The following is a 19,511-nucleotide window of genomic DNA, read 5'->3' as shown; positions in this document are numbered from 1 at the left end:
AAAAAATTTAATCATAGGTAGTTTTTTTAACGGTTGTATTCTGTTCGTGACTTAACTAAAAAAACAAAATTGTACAAAATTACAACATTACGAACTCTTTGGCACAAAAATTAACTGGGAAAACTACTTGCAACTAATTACTCTCAGGGGTATTAGAGTGTGAAATTTAACGAAAACTCAATCAATCGCCGAAGCAGAATATACATCCTGCGTGATCTTACAGTGTCGATCCATATCTACCTCACCTATTTGAAAGACATGTGATCAATAATCCAGGTATTCCTACGGCGTAGCCATAAATTTTTCATGGAGTAGGGAATCGCGGTTAAATATTTCTCATTGGGGGCTCTATAGATAAAAAATCCTAAAAAGTGACATATTTGGGGAAAATTTTGTCCACTACTAGGAGGCCCCACGGAGACGCCAATGTCTACGCGCTTCTTAAAACGTGGCGTTATGGACGACATCTATATGCAAAGCCTTGATGACTTCACCAAGTATCTTTTTCCGGCATATTTCCTTTACATCTGCGGCGGAAAAATTGGCAAGGATGCTGACTGGAGCTGGAGATTGGAAGAGGCCGCTTTAAATGATCAGCTAACTGGTGTTCGAGATGAGAGCGAGGAAGTTTCGAGAAGAGAATGGCAAAGCGCGAGTGCATTCGCCATTCACGCGACGGGCGCGAGCCACACAATTCGTCGTCCCTCTGACGTAAGAGCGTAACTCAATTTCAGAATGAGCCCCATAAAGCATGGATTCATATGTAAAACAAGGCTCTCGTGGAAATTGAGATACGCCCTTACGTCCGAATCGCGACGGATTGTTGCCTCCGGCTGACTGCCGTAAAATCGGAACTGAGCGCGGAACGAATCCGGAGCTCAACCGGTTCACGCGAGAATATTCGCCAGGCTTCTATCAATGATTGCATCGTGGCGAAATTCGCGGAATTTTGAAGAGTGCGGCAACGCCGGTAGCAGGGCGCGTGGGCGGCGCTTGACAATAGGACCAGAGAAATCGAGTGAAGTGGGATGCTGCTAATAAGTATTTGGGTATGAAGGAAATTGCGAGAGCGGGGGATTTGCAAATTGCGATTAAAACAGCTATCTACACAGAATTTTGCACACGGAGAAAAAAACCTCGTGCGTGGGACCCTAAGTTTAGGTCATATGGATCTCTGAAGTTTTCAGATTGAGCATGACGAGGTTCGGATCACACATCTGAAACTTCAGTTCTTATATATGAAGTACTTCAGATGTGAGAACCGAAGTTTTTCGGATGTGAGAACCGAAGTTCCTTGGATGTGAAAACCGAAGTACATCAGACGTAAGAACTGAAGTTTCAAACGTGTGATCCAAACCTCAGCAGCTGGACCTTTAGTGTTCGAATGCGCAATCCGAAAACTTCACCCTGGTAAAAATTGGCGATAGTAGCTGCGTTTCAAAATACCATAGGAGTTCTTATAGCCGACTGAAGAAGGCGATAGAAAATCATATAACTGGCTGTAGAAAGTGGAAAAAATCATACGACCGGGCTACACGAAGCGATAAAAAATTATACAGCCGAGCTATAGTTCCTATCGCCGGGCTTTACACTTTATCGCCTGGCTGTTGCTTCTTCGCCATCGGCTATAAAAGGCTATAAGAAATTGTGTAGAAATTCGTGTGCTTTGTAAATCCTTAAGTTTGTACGGAATCTCCTTAATATATTTACAAAACGCACATTATATTTTCCTTTACTACATATTTTTTTCATCAATTAAACTGAGAATAAACCAGACAGAGTGTGCAAACATTTCAAAGTCATGAGTTGAAAACGCTGGCACCACGAGATTAAATATTAGAGCCTAACACAAAGCGGAGCGGCGGCGCACTGGCGCCTACAAACCTAACAGGGATACATGCCGCAAATGCGCATTGCGCAATGCGTGAAGTATCCCTATTAGGTTTGTAGGCGCCAATGCGCGTCTCGCGCTGGCTGCCCGCCCGCCGCGCCGCAGCGGACCACGGCGCTTGAAGCAACTATTTCACACCAGAGGTATTGCACAGTATCATACGAAATTGAAGGCGCTCCAACATATTAGAAATGGCAGGCATCCTTCAAAAATACGGAGCTTTCCTCGCAAAATAAATCAAGATTCAACGGCCCAAAAAGAGAGCGGTAGTCCAAAAACTCACTAGGTCCTAGCACCCGTACTTAGTAACGTTTGGCATAAATTGTATCGTCTGGCTGTTGCTTAATCGCCATCGGCTATAAAAGGCTATAAGAAAGTGTGTTGCCGGCTATAGAAGCTATTGGAAATCTTACAGCCGGCTGTGGGTCTATGGTATTTTGGAACACAGATTCTACTGCCAATTTTTACCAGGGCAGAGATCCATATGACCTAAACTTCGGGTCCCACGCACGAAGTTTTTTTCTCCGTGCATAAGCCCCATGTGATACTGCAGTTACTTTTTTGGACTAAAATAGGGTCAAAGGATCAAAATGGGTACTCGCATTCCCGTCTTACGCGGAGAGGGGATCGACCAATCAAAAAATAGACTACACGGATCAACGAATAAAAATTAAAAACGGATTGGAGCTGGATAGTCCATTTTCTGATCCGTCATGCGATTTGAGTCGCGTGCCCATAAGTGCCAAACAGAACTTTGGGCGATAGGGACAAAACTTCGGATGGAAGAATATGGTAACTGCCACTAAGACTATACTTATTACCACTCAAAAATTTACACGGGTTCATATAGTCCGTTGATTTCTTTTTAGGCCTTTTCCATACGAGCGGGGTTCGCAGAACTTCATGCGAACTTGTTCCAGGAAGTTGTTATAAGTAACTTACCTAACGTATTCCGCGAAATCTCAGTTTGTGGAACTAATGAGGGGCGAGGCTTGAATGACAGATTTATCAATATTCCCCTATTTGAAGCTGTGGTAAAGAATCGATTATTAAAATGTTCGTTGCGAACACCCTGTTTATCGATCCTTTTCCATAGATTTACATGGCAGATCAATCTATATGTCGCAAAGCACGCCAAGCCACTGGAACTAATTCGCCCAAACGGCGCTCGTGTGGATAAGGTCTTAAAATCTGAATTTGTCTCTATATGCAAATACCATTATTTTCTCCGATTTTCAGGAGGTTTTTATACCTTAAATCTTTTCTTCTATTAAAGATGAATAATCACAGTGCCTCCAGAAAAAAAAATCTGACCATGCCTGTATGACATTGACTATTTTTTCAAACACAGAGAAGTCTGCATAGGGCCCCTTTAAAATTAGTTATCGTTGTAAGAATCATTGACTGTTCAACTGTAAGTTGAAAGTCAAAATATTCTGCGTTGTAGGTATATGGAATCTCAGTTACATATTTTTCAAGAAATGAGGTTGGGAAATAATCCCATAAGTGTACGCTCCACGAAGGCAACATGCAGTACGTGTTTTATCAGAACAACGCTCAAGCGACGGAGTGTATTTTAAGGTCACCTGTCACGTTCGAGTCAGCTTTTTTTATCAGCCAGACGCAAAACAGTATCGTAGAGAAGTAGGAAAGAAACTTATTTCAAAAATAATTTTCGTAATTTTCGTCGTATTGATGCTCATATTTGGTTGGGTGAACCCCCGTGATGACATTTCTATCTTTGGACAGGTTTAAATTTGAAGCCTTTGAATATTTCTGCTGATATTTGTTGTTTGACTAAGCCCTCATCCCTTTACTACCCTCATCACAGGAACTATTCTCGTAAAAATCGCGAGTGTCGCAGACAAATTAATTGTTTTGATATCGATTGCTCCGCCGCACTTTAAGAGAGAGGTACAATTTATGCGTATATATCGAATGTCGTAGCCACTAAATCAGTCCATGGACGGAGCGACACTAGAGTGACATCTGTCTCCGAAGCCTGACATGATAATAGGCGACCAAGTTTGGAGAGTGCCTAAAATTCTACACCGCTAGGTGTTGAGAAGCTCGACTCCGATCAGTCCGGCAACAATGGCGCAGCTTCCTTTGCGATACATCGATTTTTCTGACATTTAAACTTACAAAAAAGATCGATAAACAAGGTGTCCGCAACGAACACCTCAGTAATCGATTCTTTACCATAGTTGCAAATTGGGATACATCGATGATCGATGTTTACGCCATGCCACTGTTCAGCAACGCTACGGTGAGCGCGTTTTCCGCAGTTTCGTAAACACACCCTGCGAAACTGGAGAGGTGTCACAGGCGAAAATTGTTAGTTTATCCAGGCAAACGACTGATGGATTATTGCGGTGACAGTGACGGCATGGTCGAAACGGTTTGGTGTAAACAAAACGTCATTGAAAATAACGGCCTCGGAGCAAGAACGCGCATTTGGAAAATCGACACAGTTGGCACTCTCAACAACTTGCACTAAAAGTGGGTCTAAATACTTGCGGGCTATTGTTCAGGATCGTGTGAAGGTGAGGTAGATACCACGAGTTCACGAACTTTCCCCAGGTTTTCCTCAATTGCGGGATACACTAGAACCCCCCCCCCCCGTCAGTTTTGTACTGGTACTCATAAGAGTTAAAAAGATTTATTTTTGACTCTAATTATAATTTTTGGAACTTCTTGGCTTTGATTTTCCCGCGGAATGGTGTGGACCCAGCACCATTTCTCGAACTTGTTACATACACTAGGAAATATAGGAGTGAAATACTTTAGTTTTTGAGAGATGCCTTAGCTACATTTTATGGCAGAAGAGCAATGTATAAAAATATTCTTTCCCCTTTTGTTTTGGAGGAAAGAGAGGAAAAATTCAGGACGAGGAAAAAAAATAGGAGGGTGTGTATATACATGTACAGGTTAGAGAAAGACACTCTGCCCGAGCTCAAATCTGACTGCGCATATAGGGAGGAAAAAACATACATTGAAAATTGGAAGAGAGAAGTTTGAAGAAAAGGAGAAGAAAAAATACTAAAAGAACAATAAAGACTTTGAGATAAGTGATGAGCGTTAAATTAAAAATTTCTGAAGGGTGGCTATTGAAAATAAGATATTTGAGATGAGGAAGGAGTGAAGGGGAGGGAAGGGGGCATTTTGTTGAGAATTTTGAAGGAAGTTTTGAAAATTGGGTTGAACCTACTCCAAACTCTTGCTTAAAAAATGGAGAATTCTTACGCCGTGAAAGACTTAAATCAATGAGTATTAAATGAGGCATTATCAAACTATGCTAATGCGTTTGTGCTTGCAAGAAAGGTGGCGAGTCACACGTGAGTGCTCAAAGATAAAGTGCGAGTAAGTATTTAATTTTTACAAATAATGTTGACATTGCGGGGACTCTTTTCTGGACGAGTTGTTCAAAATTTCAGCTACCTTTTTGAATGGCTTGTTTAACGCATACTTCACAATGATGTACCTAATTGAGAGAGAATTCTGCTTAATCTAACTATTGCCATCCGCAAGAAAAAGGGACCGTAGTGGTTGGAAGGATGCATTTATTTATCTATTTACTTCTTTAATAGGGGAATCGATTTTTTTGAGTTTGGTCAAAGAAAAATTTAAGGTTTCGGCGGTGAATAACGCACTATTTAAAATCCCGAAAAATAAATTATAATTATAATATTGTTCATTTTCATAACAATTGAGCACATTAAGTTACATTGGAATCCAATGATTCTAAGCCTCAAACTATAAGTCACATTAAAATTGAGTTGCTTTCATTTCAAAATGCTTCACACGCCGCAAAACTTCAAACCGTCATAATCCTGGTTTGGCTTGAAATTTTTGAACGTCATAGGAGCCAAAGATTTTTTTGAACAAATTCGTGTGTGATTGTACCTTCCGCACTACTACAACGGTACCGTGGAGTTTGGGCTCTATCAAATTAGATGGTATCAAACTATACGATTCCCTACCGCAAAATTCTCTCGCTCACCTTGCGAGTAGAGGAAATGATTACATTTCTGAATCCATTTGTCGATATTTAGCTTTCCCTGTTGATGTTGAAGTGTTCAAAACGTGTGTTCTTTTTCTTTCTTCTGAGTGTACTTTTAAATTGAAATTTTCATTGTAATCAGTCCGAGATATAGTCCCCTATCATGAGCCTCCTGTCCTTGTTGCAAATTTTCCACAAAAATTTCCCGTTACGGAGGGATCATCACTTAATGGCAGATCCATTTGCTCAAATGACGTTGGCTCCTAAGGCGAGAGTGCGTGGAGACTTTTTAAAAAAACGGCAACGATGAATGACATGTCTTTACGACGGTCACACGTAAACTCGTTGACGTGAAAGCTGAGCTCCATTATCCAGGCTCCGCTCCAAGTCTAAGTGAGTGAAACCCACGAACAAAAATAATGGATTACACCGTTGAGTCTGCAGCAATCGTGATGAAAAAGACTATGGATACAGGTAAAACCTGCGTGCGCGATTGCACACGTGTAATAGTTTCATTCAGTTTTGGTGCCTGACGCCAGACGCCTCAGCCTGACGGGGGGAAACTAGGGCAATGAGCTTGTAAAAATGATGGTGCACGGATGCCATTCATAGTAGTGGACATAGCATCGGAAAACTGGCTGCGAGGTCGAACGGAACACGTAAATGGAAATCTACGGACCGAAAATATTGTTAGCTGAATTGTAAAGGATATTCGGCAACAAGCTTTGTTATTATGTTACTCTGTGAAGATGACGCATTAGGTGACTGACTATTCCTGATTGGCCGTTGGGCACGATAGCTGGACGATATCAATTAAAAGACACCACGAATTTACCTCCAGACGATTAAGATTGACATGATGAATAAATTAGACTGATTATTTGGATCCATCGTATGTAAAATGGATTGTACTAGTCGACCAAGAAAGAATATTTACTAAATAGCCCTCAAGGAAAGAGAAGGACGAAGACCGTCGTAACTTTCCGGGTATATTTAAGGGAGATTTGGACGACCGTCAAACGCATAGATCTCTTATCAGGGTTGCAATTTTTCATGAAAAATAAAATCTTGAAATTTCATGTGAAATATTTCATGACATTTCAGAAACGTAGGAAAGATACTGAAAATTATTTTTCGAAATTAAATGACAGGCGAATGGACTTTGTTTTTTTATATTTGCTAGTGCGTGGTACACACCTATCTCCTGGAAAAATGCTTCATATTTTTCATTTGTTTTTCACTTCATAAAATTTAATGAAATATCAAATGATTCATAATTTTCATTTCACTTGTGCATGTGCAACCCTGTCTCTTATTTCTAACAAAATATGTCATGAATTAGACGATTGACTATCGTAGACGCGCAGAGCGTTGCAAAGGTGAAATATTTTTATATTTATCCACTCGTAAGGACTTTAGCGTGCTGTGAGGGTATAGTATCGAGTAGAGTTGAGAGGGGTCAAGTAAACGGAGAGGAAGAAAACAAGAGCCGATCTATGAGCCGACGTCAATCAATTCTCATTGGGATTGCTTTTCGCCTCAATCTCAGCCGTCTCGACATTTATTAACCCTCGAGTTCAAATAATGTACCACAATCAGTCAGTTACAGCGTAGGCAGTTTAGGTACAACTTTTTTGTCCTCACCGTAGTCGCCGTCTCTTTGTTCAAAGAAAATTCACCAATAATAATTTTATATTTCACAACTGCATAAAGTCACCTCGCGGTTGGTTTATCTTTCTTGTGCTGCCCTTATGGATTCCTTTGCGTTTCAGCGAGATTTTGGGTCGTCAAGTGTAAAATTCACGATTCACGTTCTCATCATCATTTCTCCAAGAATATGTTCATATCAAAGGGTGTGCGTTCTTCATGAGTTCGATGGAGCAACTATTCCGGCTCCGCGAATGTGCATGTTGCATACGCGCAAAGTTGTGGGCGTTTCAAGGAGTGGTGTCCTTACCGCTGCACCCGGCGACGCAAGTCATCTTGATAGATTCGATGGAGCCAAAGGATATTATTTCGTGCTTTGCTGATATGCATGTTGCATACGCATAAAGTTGTAGGCGTTTAACGGAGGTTACTTTTAACGCTGCATGCGGCGATGCCATTCATATTGATGGTTTCGACGGAGCAACTATTCGTGCTTTGCGGATGTGCTCGTTACATACGCATAAAGTTGTAGGCGTTTAACGGCTAACTGATGGTCACGATACGCCGCCGTGACATATAACCGTAGCACTTTAATTGAACTTGAACTTTGAGTTTTGATTTATGTACTTCTACTAGAATGCGTATAATTCTGCGCCAACTTATTTATACAACTATTCATCATGCCCACTGCTATGAAAGCTCGATTTTGACATAAAAATGCAGCGACACCGCAAATTCTACCCCTGAATGTAATATTCTAAGAAATTTCTGCGTAAATTTTATATGCGTTTTGAAAACTTGCTCTCACATTTTCTCTCTGTTTGACTTCAGCAATTGAACCTGCAATTTAATTCGTTCAATGACTCACACTTTACCCCGTGCATTAGCATTTGAAGTTGAAACCGATTATCTGAACTGAAGAGAAGTGGTACTCTTCGTTCTAATTTGGAGACGCTCCTCAATGTTTTTAATACGAAAGCTCTCGGACTAGAGTGGAGTGAAAAACTCCTTGAACAAGCGGCGCCAGAAGCACTCAATTAGTGTGGCAATAAACTCATTACGAGAAGTCATATTGGACACAAGATGTCCACGCCTCTTGACCTGAAATTTTGACCGGTCGGTTAATTCATCAGTCTTATAGTTAGCCTGGAATACAGTGTTTTTGCAGCATCCATGACACATGTAAATTTTGGGGGGAAAACTTTCAGCACTTTGAATTCCGCTCAAAAATGTATAAGAACATTGTTTTCCACTGCGTATGATGGAGAAAATAGCTTCGCTTTATATTCTTACAATACTCATGATGGCTTTCAAGTGCCATCTACTTTTTTAAAGGCAACCGCGGATAACGAACTCGCGGATACCGGAGATCCACTGTACATACTAACACAAAATAACCGACATTTTGGGTTAATATGAAAAGTAAAACACAAAATGCGAAGTATATAAGCGTGAGGTTAACGTTTTTGGCTATAGTTTTCTTTGAGTTACAGTTGCTAAAGCTTCGGGTTACACGGACCAAATTTTAGGGTTGAAAATCTGCAACCTCGTTAAAAATCAAACGCTAGCCGCCAGGATTGGACCTGGATCGCATCGATGAAGGTCCAATGCCCTGGTCTCTCGCAAGCCACAACCTCTTCGTGACCTTAAGAGTAGCAAAAGTACATTAGGTCAGAAGAACACTTTCCTCATCCCCAGATGTCTCAAAGGCCTAGATGTCTACGGTTTCTGCCGATGAACTAAAAATTTAGTCGATCAACCGAGTCCTTATTCTGGTAAAAAATAGTAACTTAAGGTAATCATAATACGGAAATTTTCATCTATTTACCCTTTTCGTGACCGTAAGTGGGACTTGAAATCAACTATGAGCATATTGCAAGAGCAACGATTCTTTTGCCTCATTGTGGTTACTTTCATAGGAATTATATGGTTTCAGAAGATATTCGAGGCCTCAAGAGAGGTCGGGGGGGAGGGGGGTTGGAAGAGAGAGCGGAGGCCGCGGACCACGAAATCGAGTCGATGGAATCGCGAGTAGATGGGATCGGAGACCGACTCCGTGGTTTGGTGTCGATGTCGATGTTGCCTGTCGCGATTGTGGGCAGTTGCGCAAAACATCCTTCCCGCCTCCGACGACTCCTCTGGCTGAGAAAGAGTTTCTGTGGTAGAGGTGGAGGAATGGTCTTGGTCCTTACACGGTTGCCACTTGATTGTCACGAAAGTGCAGACATCTCCCCCCCTCCCCTCCGACCTCCCTTGGAGAGACGCTTAATGTAGACTTAAAGTAGGGTCTCGGTTATCCGCAGTGATTGGGACTGCGGGCTGATTATTTAAATTGGTAGACAAAGAAGACATATCACGGAGGAAAAATCTCCGTGCATGGGACCCGAAGTTGAGGTTATATGGATCTCTGAAGTTTTTGGATCACGCATTCGAAAACTTGAGGTCCAGCTGCCGAAGTTCCGGTCAGACATCTGCATGAAGTACTTCGGTGTGTACCGGAGTACTTAAGATGTGTGAACCGAACCCTTCGGCATGTACCGTAGTACTTCAGATGTTTTTTCGTTTTTTTTTTTCTCCATGTATGGAGTATGGAGCGATCCTATTGGTTCAAATGAGTGGTTTCAATCAACTAGGGTGAAAAAATGATGATAACTGTAGGATCTCTCGTGGATTGCCGTTAGTTAGTCTATTACCGACCTCATTTGTCCATTGCAACCACCCGCTTCCACCAATAGGATACCTCACCAAATAGGATATCCTGAAAACTTTTGGTCCTACAGATTTTAAAGCTTCGCGGAATGAACTAGGGGACAAAACCAGAGTAAACCTGGCAATTATGATGGAGGTTAAGGAAATTACGTTTGCGATGTTGTCGGATTGAACCGTCATGCTTCATACCGCAAAATTAAGAAAGATGCCGCACTGCCAAGTTACGCCGAACGTGTGCGGACGTTACGCGTGCAAACATATTTACTTCATATTATTTTTACTCGTCAGAAATAAGTGTCTTTCAATGCTATCCTAGTCAAAGTAGCGCGGCAATTTTTGCCGTCCCTGCATAATACGGTACTGGATTAAATCTACACAAAAGTTCAATGATACGAATCAAAGATAAGCTCAATTTTGCAGAGAGGACACCAAAATGCGAGCGACGGAAGTATGAGGGAGAGTCAGGGTCTGACTTTCCCATCGACAGAAACTGAACAAATGGCTGAATTTTCAAGCTTGACGTTACTTAAATTTTTCCCGAGCGAATATTATTGTCGGTCGTCGAGATGTGATGGAGTACATTTTGAGGAATTGAGAAAATTGGAGAGACAAATATAAATAAGCATGAAAATCTCATGAAAGCTCGGTAAATCTAATGGTCGCTCGATGAGCCTAAAGTTCTTTAATTCAAGAGGCTCCGCATGATTCTGGGGTGAAAAGCTGATCCTCAGAACTGATACAAAATCAATACTTCTCAAAATGTGATTCGCACGTCTTTCATACGTACTCCACGAGGGTTTCTCAGAAAATTTATCCAGAAAAGTAAAAACACGGCAATGACCAATTTTTTTTTAAAAATATTACAAGATTCTTAACCTCTCTTCAGCCTTTCTTAACCACGGAATGAGGTATTCTGTTTTTGCGGTTAAACTGGGGGGAAAAGTCTACTATTTTTAGTTATTCCGCGGTTTCCTCTCTCGATTTAAAGTGGTCTGATACCCAGGCCCGCCACAAGGGGGGGGGGGATACTGGGTCCCTGGTTCCGGGGCCCGGGCCCTGGAGGGGCCCGTGACGCAGGTGACAAACCACTACGAATTCATGTGTAACCCTTGTCTCGTAAGGAAAAGTGAAAAAATTACCCTAAAAATTCCGCAAAAGGTGAATAAAGTTTCAAAAATACGCTAGGGCACTATACAATTTTTCTTACTTTTTTAGATATTTCTGTCTATTTTCAAGATTTTGAGTATATGTAGAATGATATTTTTAGTAACTGCGTTTCATTTTCTTCCGTTGTCGGATGCTAAGAGGCTCCTGTCTGGGTATCCTCGACTTCAATGATTCAACTCCCTTGCCATAAACGTACGAAATGGGAGTCCAGGGGGGCTCGGTTCCCCTTAGAATTGAAAAGTATCATCCGCCCCCCCCCCAAAAAAAAAAAAATTTCTAGATGTTTTGAATGCAACAATTCGAAAGTATTTGGTGCTGAGAGTAAAAAAAAAGCGTAATTATTCTGCAAAAATTGATGGAAAATCTCCATCATAAGAGCTTCAAAATGCGTCCAAATAGATTTAAAATTTCAACAATTTCCCGGGGGAGGCCCCCCGGACCCACCTCTGTGCTGGGGGCCTGGGCCTAAAAACTGGTACCAGGGCCCGAGATGGGATGTGGCGGGCCTGCTGATACCAAAGAATTTTTTAGGCTAATGCTGAAGATAAAAGTTCGAGAAAGAAATAAAAAAAATCAATTTACTTCCTTTCTTTTTATCGTGAATACTTGATATGAGAACTCAACATCGGGACAAATCTTATTTTCGTCTTCTGATCTATAAGCTAAAACCGTATAAACACGGCTCTGTATGACGTGCGCAACTGACCTTTTCAAAAAACGTAACAGCGATATCTTATGATGCTCCTTAACTGTTTGGAGATTGCGAGATTCCTTCATAAAAAAACAGTCGAAAATTATTCGCCGTGGCAACAATATAATAATGAGTAATGAGAAATAGCTCGACCGGAGCGAGAGAGACGGACTCTGAATAGATACTCCGAGGCAAGGTGAGAAGTTTTTCTTTGTATCCTTCCGATGTTGCGTCAAACATCAATGCCTAAACTCGAAACCACGTACCTCGGTCTGCGGTACAGAGAATTGCCCATTCTACTGCGATCTAGTTACGTGGTTTCTAAGAGCAGTCAGCGACATGGCGGTATGCTTAACAAAAATTCCCTAACTCCTCTAAGAATTCTGGCATTGGCCGGTCCAGAAAATTGGCAACATTGTTTTTCCCCATTTAAACCTATGGAATTGTATCGATTCTTGAAGGGGCCAGGTGCTCCGACAAGAATCGATTATTCAACATAGGTTTAAATTGAGGAAATCCGATGTTGCCAAATTGCTGGATCCTCTTCTGAATTCAATGCGAATCCGCAATTTCTGCCTACATCTGCTTAGATATCTAAAACATTTACCGAAAAAGAAAAAAAATTGAAAGAAAGAAAAATTCTACAACTCTATGGTCCGAATTTAACTATTTGGTAGTGTTGACAATACAATAATGTCAGTGATTGAGTGGCAAGCAATTCGAATGCCCTCACGGTCTCTTTATGCATCTTTCATTATTCACCTTTCTCAATCTTCAATTCATTCTCACGGGGGTTGTAATAAATAAGACTTGCGGTGTTGATGAATTTTTCGTGATGAAAAGAGATTGAAAATCGATTTCTTAGGAATGAAAGAGTGAAAGCTATGACACTAAAAAAGCAAAACTGCTGCTTCGTTGATTGTTGGATCGACTCAACAATCATCCATTTATGCTGGTGTGCTTTTTGAGGGACCTTCCATATTAACTCTCTTCTCAAAGAAATTAAACGTTTCATCAAAAGATGCCGTTTACAATGATTGAAGGAATATTTTCATTTCTTAATGAAAGCCAACATTTCAAAAATAATTTCAATGGATTTATCTTGCCTATAACATGTATCTCAAAGGAGGTTGACATTTAAAAATATCAAATTTCAAGGTTTCAAAATTGCTTTTTACTTTACAGTTTCTACCAAGCAGTTAGAGCCAAATAAAACATTATCACTCATTTCCTCGAAATCGTGTTTGTAGCGCTTATCTCTTCGAAAAATAATTGGTTCAACTCACATCTGCCATGTTAAGGGTACGATACTGCCAGATCATAATGCAACATTACACTTTAGGCCTTGGCACAAACATAAACCAAACTTTCCGCAACTTATTCGCCTTGGGACATTTGTGAGAGATGCTCGTCGAAATCTAAAAATCCGATTCCTAACAAAAACGCTTTACTAGAAATTTCGTCACCGCGGACTAATGTATCTTTTCCCGCGGATGACCATGCATATTTTTTTGTGCCGTGTGGAAAATTTGCAACAAATTTAAAAGCCTTGTTATTTTGCATATTGTTTGGCATATAAAACATGAGGGAAAAATCAATCGACTTTAAATGAATCAGTGAGGACGAAAACGCACCAACTCGGTAAATCGAAAATGCTCAATTTTCATTGAAGACAGACAGTTTCATAAAGGTCATTGAAGTGAGCGCATATGTTCCAACTTGGATCTTTAGAGTGTCCTTTAGTACTTGTCTTTAGGCACCAAAAATCTTTTTCTTAGACTAACTCCTTCACCTTCTGTGTAGTCTGTTTTGTGTGGGTCTTGATTATTTTTATTTTTTCGAGTTGGTGTGTTACCGTTCTCGCTGATTCAAATGCAGCTCTACCAGATTCCTGGTTAGATTCGCCCATTTTTGCTACCTCGAAAAATGGGAAAACCATACTTACAGGCATTTTTCTCGACGATCTGTGGCTCGCTGGCCTCGGCTTCTTTGGCTTTCTGCGCGTCGTCGGCGATGTTGACACTAGTGGCCGACTCGATAAGCCTTCTGGGGCTCGAAGCCGAGTTGAAGTAAGGAGCTTTGATATAGTCCATTATCGTAACTTTGGAATGCATTCTACCGCGCAACAGAAAGCCCCGAGCTTTCGACGAATCCGATCGACCGAGTCTCAAACTCCGACGATTTACGGGGTTTCAAAAATCCGATCAATAAAGCCTACTTAATCCGACCGAAACTCAGATGACTTGCAATGTTGCAAAAATCCGATCACAGAGTCTACTCAATCCGACCAAAAAACTCTAGCGATTTGGGAAGTCTCGAAAACCCGATCTACAGAGTCTAGTCAACCCGACCAAAACACTGGCGATTCAGACAAGCCGATGAAAAGAGTCTGAAAATAATGAAGATTAGCGAAGTTTTCGAATCGAACGCGCGTTCCGAGCCCGACGAACTAGTTCCTAGCGAGTCAGAGCTGAACTGATTCGGCTGACCGATCTCGTGTTCCGGGAGCAGCTGAGTTTTTTCCGGCGGGAAAACGGGGAAACCGGAGCTACGGAGCTTCCAGACGCGCGCGCACTGTCGAGCACGCTTGTAACGGTGCTCGTCGGGACAGAGACCCCCTTCCCCTCCTATCCTCGCCCGCGCTTTGGTGCCCCGCTACTCCCAAACGGTGTCAAATTGGGCGGTAAATCGAGTATTGTGGAAATTGCGGTGATTCGACGGCTGGGTACGATCATCAACCCGGCATCTACGAACTGCATTTCTCTTCTCGCTGGTTGTCGCGTGAAGAATAAATAAATCGTTTGGTTTGGAAATGCTACAACTCCGAAAGACCTTCTCGAAAAGGGCTCTTTTTTGGCTTTTGGGTCCTTGGGGATTTAATCGGCATGTGTCTGAAATGAAATCTCCTGATAATAAACATCTTAAAAGTTTTAATGCGAACTCACGATCAGAGATAGTTTTGATAATACAGCATCACAAATGCGTAACAGTTTTTAGCTTTACAAAATGCCGGTATTTTACTAAAAGTGTAAACTTTTTATTCCGGCATTGGCACAACCTCGTTGGAACTGATACTAAAAGTATTATGAGGGATTTTCTCATTATGAGGTTTTATTTCAATCACATATTTGATTTCTAAGGTTTCCGATGAGATGGAACTTGTTTGAGAAGTCTTCCTCTAAAATTGGGTGCATGTACATCTCATTCCGTCGAGCTCGCCTCCAATAAATATGAAGGCAATATGCGCGACATAGGAGCAAGAATAGTTGCGCGCAGGGGTTTTACCACTTCTGGACAGTTTTGGCGAGGAACACAGGAGTTTCTGAGTCGTTACAATGAGAACACATATTTTCCCTTTACTTATGGTAATAACCGGAGCAGAGAGAAGAGAATAATGACACATAATCTTTGTCTAACTGTGACTTTAGCGTCGCGCAAGCCAGGGAAGGGAACGCGGAGGAGTCATCTTTGCAGTGTGTAAATGAAATCAAAAATCGACGCCTGCACGCAGAAAAAAAGTGTGCAGCGTTGCAAATCTATACTCTTTTTTTAATTTTTAATCAATTCTTATTAAAAAAGCTACGCACAGTTTTTGTAGAAGTTTCCGAGAAATTCCCGGAATGATTTGAAATAGAATCACAAAAAATTTTCTTTTCATTAAACTAAAATTAATTTTACGCGAATCAAGTTTCAAAATCGCTGCAACGTGTTAACATCGTCCGAGTTGATGAATCATTGCAATTAAGATACTTATTTACCCTTTAATTGTGGCAGAAACCGGGCAGGGACAGTCAAAAGAAATAACGCGTGGTCCTAGTTTTGCGGCGATTTTAGCGTCGCGCAAGCCAGGGAAGGGAGCTCAGTCGAATGTAGAGTCATCTTCACAATGTGATGCGTCTTCAATCCAGTTAGCGGCAATGTGCCTATACCCGTGGTCAAATAGTTATCGCAAATAACTCTAGCATTGCGTTTGGTGCAATGCGAGAAGTATTCATGCAGTCTTGTAGGCGCTAATATGCGTTCGATGTCGACCGCACTGTTTGGCGCAATGCGTGAAGTATTCATGCAGTCTTGCAGGCGTTGACGCGTTGACGCTTGACACCGATCGCTCCGTGTTCGGCGCGATTATTCAAACTTGCGTTAGGATAATCGCGGCATCGGAAAATAGGGCTTAAAAGGCCCATGTTGTGTTTCGGCGCCGTATGAGCAGTCCAACGTTGCCTCGTCTCTCCGGATAAAACATTTTTTCTGAGAAAAGTCAGAAAAGTTTTCTATGTTCGCTTTTTTAGATTAAATGAACCATTAAACAAGTTAAGAATTTAAGCACTCTGATACATGATTCTTCAAGAGAATTTCATGCAAAACACGATATATTGTGATTATTTCTCGTTCGCTCTCTGCAAATTTCAAAGAAATAAACTCCTAAATTTACTCAAAAATTAGAAGTTGTCAAACAAAATCTGGCAACCTCACAATGTCCTTACGGAATTCTTCCATAGCAACGCAGCGTAGCGGTCAGAGGGGACTGTAGTCAATAGTAAAAATAGTAAAAATGTTCAATTTCATTCCGGAAGCAGAAAATTTTACGATTTTTCTGAGGCCTCTCAAGTCAGGCCAACCTTCACCTCATCAACTTTCAATTAAACTTTGACTCGTAAGTTCGTAAGTTCTGCCCAGACCAACACGTTTGAAACGAGGAAAACAAAAATTATCCTCAAAAAACAGTAGTCGAGACTGTCATAAAACACGAACTTCGGACCTTATTCATTAACCATGCATATTAGGCTGAATGAATCAAAGATTTTAAAATAATCTTTGAATCAAAGAATAATCTTTGAATCATGAATCAAAGATTTTAAAATAATCTTTGATTCTTTCCTCATTTTCTCTTCAACCCACTCTCCCATTTTCGGAAAATTGATTGGGCAAAGTTTGCGCCTTTAGTAATTTTAAAGATCAAAGGTGTCAATTTCATCAAAACTTCGACTCACCAAAACAAAGTCATGTATGATCTCAAAAGTATAGACGCTTTGGAATCGGTTTATCAAGCGTAGTCAAACATATACTTACTGAGTTTGTAATACTTATCGACACCAAGGTTAGTTATGTTGAAACTGGATACTCACCTGCAACAGAATAATGATAAAAAATAAATTATAGTTGTAGAAAAAAGAAAAAAATAAATTAATAATATTTAAGATAATTTTACTTGAAAAGTAAACACACATGAATAATGGTATCTGTGAATAATGATCTTACGTCAACACTGTCACCCATTGGAAGTTCTGATGGGTGATATGAGCCAACGTTCCTCAACATTGAAATCATCCGAGTCATGGCGATTTTAAAATCACCCGTAAAATATTTTTAAAAACGTAGAATGCTAAGGGTATCAAATTGGCAGTTTTAGGCACTGAGCTGATCAAAAGAGACCCAGAGTCTCCTTATTCTTCGTTTATGGTGCTTCTAGACATATCTGTTAGGTCCGATTGGACTGCGGTATGATTTTCTGCGCTGTGAAAATTAGCCGTTTGTTAAAGTGAAGTACAAAATTGTAGATTTTGTTCCGAAGTCACGATTTTTTGAAAATTTGATACAAATTCACTAGTTGGATTCCGTCTAAAACAATAAAATATAACTGATGAGTTTGAAACTTTGCAATGAACATACGCATTTTTTGACATCAGCCATCGATTTTACTAAGCAATGGAACCTGGTCTTTGAAAAGGACTACAGTTTTATAAAATACAAAAAATCGGTGCGCTGGGATTTTAAAAATTCTTAAAGCCAAAATAAAAAAGTTTGCATGTATTGTTAACTACGGCGCCTCTTTTTAATATAAAATTTAAATTAATTAGCGAGAGACTGGATATTTTTTCATTTTTCCCCTTGTTTTTGCCAACGTGAAACAGGAATCTAAGCGTAGCTGCTCAGTTTGACCTCTCGCAATCTTCAGAAATATTTTTAATGAGCTTAACCCACATTAAAAAAGGCCAATCTTTCAAAATTCAGCCTAAGCTTATCTACTGATAGTAAAATATAAAGGTGAAAAGGCAAAGATTAAGATAAATTTTAACATATTTTATCTGAGCCGAGCAGACAATACGATAGCATTGGAGAGAACAGGAAAACGTTCAATTAATTTGCATTTTAATTACAATTTATGATATGACACTCCATCTAGAGTCAGCAGGGGGAAAAGGACGGCACATATTGGATAAAGCTGCTCTGGTATCTGAGAGGAAAAGAGAGGGAGAGAGAGAAGTATAGGAGGAAGAGGAAGCAGAGGAAGAAGATGAAGAAGAAGAAAAAAAGAAGTGGTAGAAAATTGAAGGGGAAAAATAGCGATTGAGGACAAGACAAAAAGCTAAATATAGAGTGGCGCCAATTGTTTGCACGACGTTCTAAATATTAAGGGAAAAGGGGAAAAAGGAGGAAGAAACTAGCTCTTATAGACCAATTTCTCTACTTCCAGTTATAAGTAAATTATTTGAAAAATTATACATAAAAAGACTTAACGAAATAGTAGGTAAAAAACACCTAATAATAGATGCTCAATTCGGTTTCAGAGCTAAACATTCGACCATTGAGCAGCTGCACAGAGTCACCAGTTACATAGAAAATGCTCTAGAAAAGGGTAAATTTTGTGTGGCGGTTTTTCTTGACGTAGCGCAAGCGTTTGATAGAGTCTGGCATGAGCGTCTCGTCGAGAAACTATTTAAGATACTCCCATGTAATCACGCGGAACTCTTATCTTCATTTTTAGAAGGAAGACAATTCAGAATAAGATATGAAAATGCCATTTCCAGCTTAAGACCAATAGGAGCGGGAGTTCCACAGGGTTCCTGTCTATCCCCCCTCCTCTATTCTCTCTTTACATCGGACATCCCACAGCCGAGAGGAGAAGGGAAGATGGGAATCTATGCCGACGATACGCTCGTGATGGATTCATCCAAGAGTTATAGGGAGGCACGACAAAATGTCCAATTACATCTAAATAAAATTGATAGATGGACAACAAACGATAAAATAAAACTCAATGCTACAAAATCCATTGAAGTAGTTTTTACAAATAGAAAATTCATGCACAAACCCCTACACTTGGGAGAAAATATAATTCCAAGGGAAAAAGTTTCTAAATATTTGGGATTACACCTGGATTCCAAGCTCAGATGGAAAGAACATATTAAAAAAAAAGTAGCACAAGTAAAACTCAAATTTCTAAACATGTTTTGGCTACTTGGGAAAAAATCAAAATTGGATTTAAGGTTAAAACTTTTACTCTACAAATCGATGTTGAGGCCGATATGGAGCTATGGCTGCCAATTGTGGGGTTGCGCAGCCGTAACAAACCTCAATCAAATCGAAATTATCCAAATGAAAATCTTAAGAAACATTGCTAA

At 40.4% G+C, this 19,511-nt stretch overlaps 1 protein-coding gene across 1 annotated transcript in view; it reads right to left on the bottom strand.

Annotated features, from left to right (window-relative positions):
• LOC109039467 (aquaporin AQPAe.a) overlaps positions 1–14,693 on the bottom strand; it is a 32,617-nt gene extending 17,924 nt beyond the window's left edge. The window contains 1 exon segment of the mRNA XM_072302318.1: positions 14,054–14,693. Coding sequence (XP_072158419.1) covers positions 14,054–14,222 — 169 coding nt within the window. The 5' untranslated portion in view covers positions 14,223–14,693.
• Between the last annotated feature and the right edge of the window lie 4,818 nt (positions 14,694–19,511).

Source organism: Bemisia tabaci, chromosome 1, assembly GCF_918797505.1.
Source record: "Bemisia tabaci chromosome 1, PGI_BMITA_v3".
Classification (NCBI taxonomy): domain Eukaryota; kingdom Metazoa; phylum Arthropoda; class Insecta; order Hemiptera; family Aleyrodidae; genus Bemisia; species Bemisia tabaci.
Note: the sequence above shows the minus strand (reverse complement) of the source record. Positions and strands in the feature narration are given on the sequence as shown.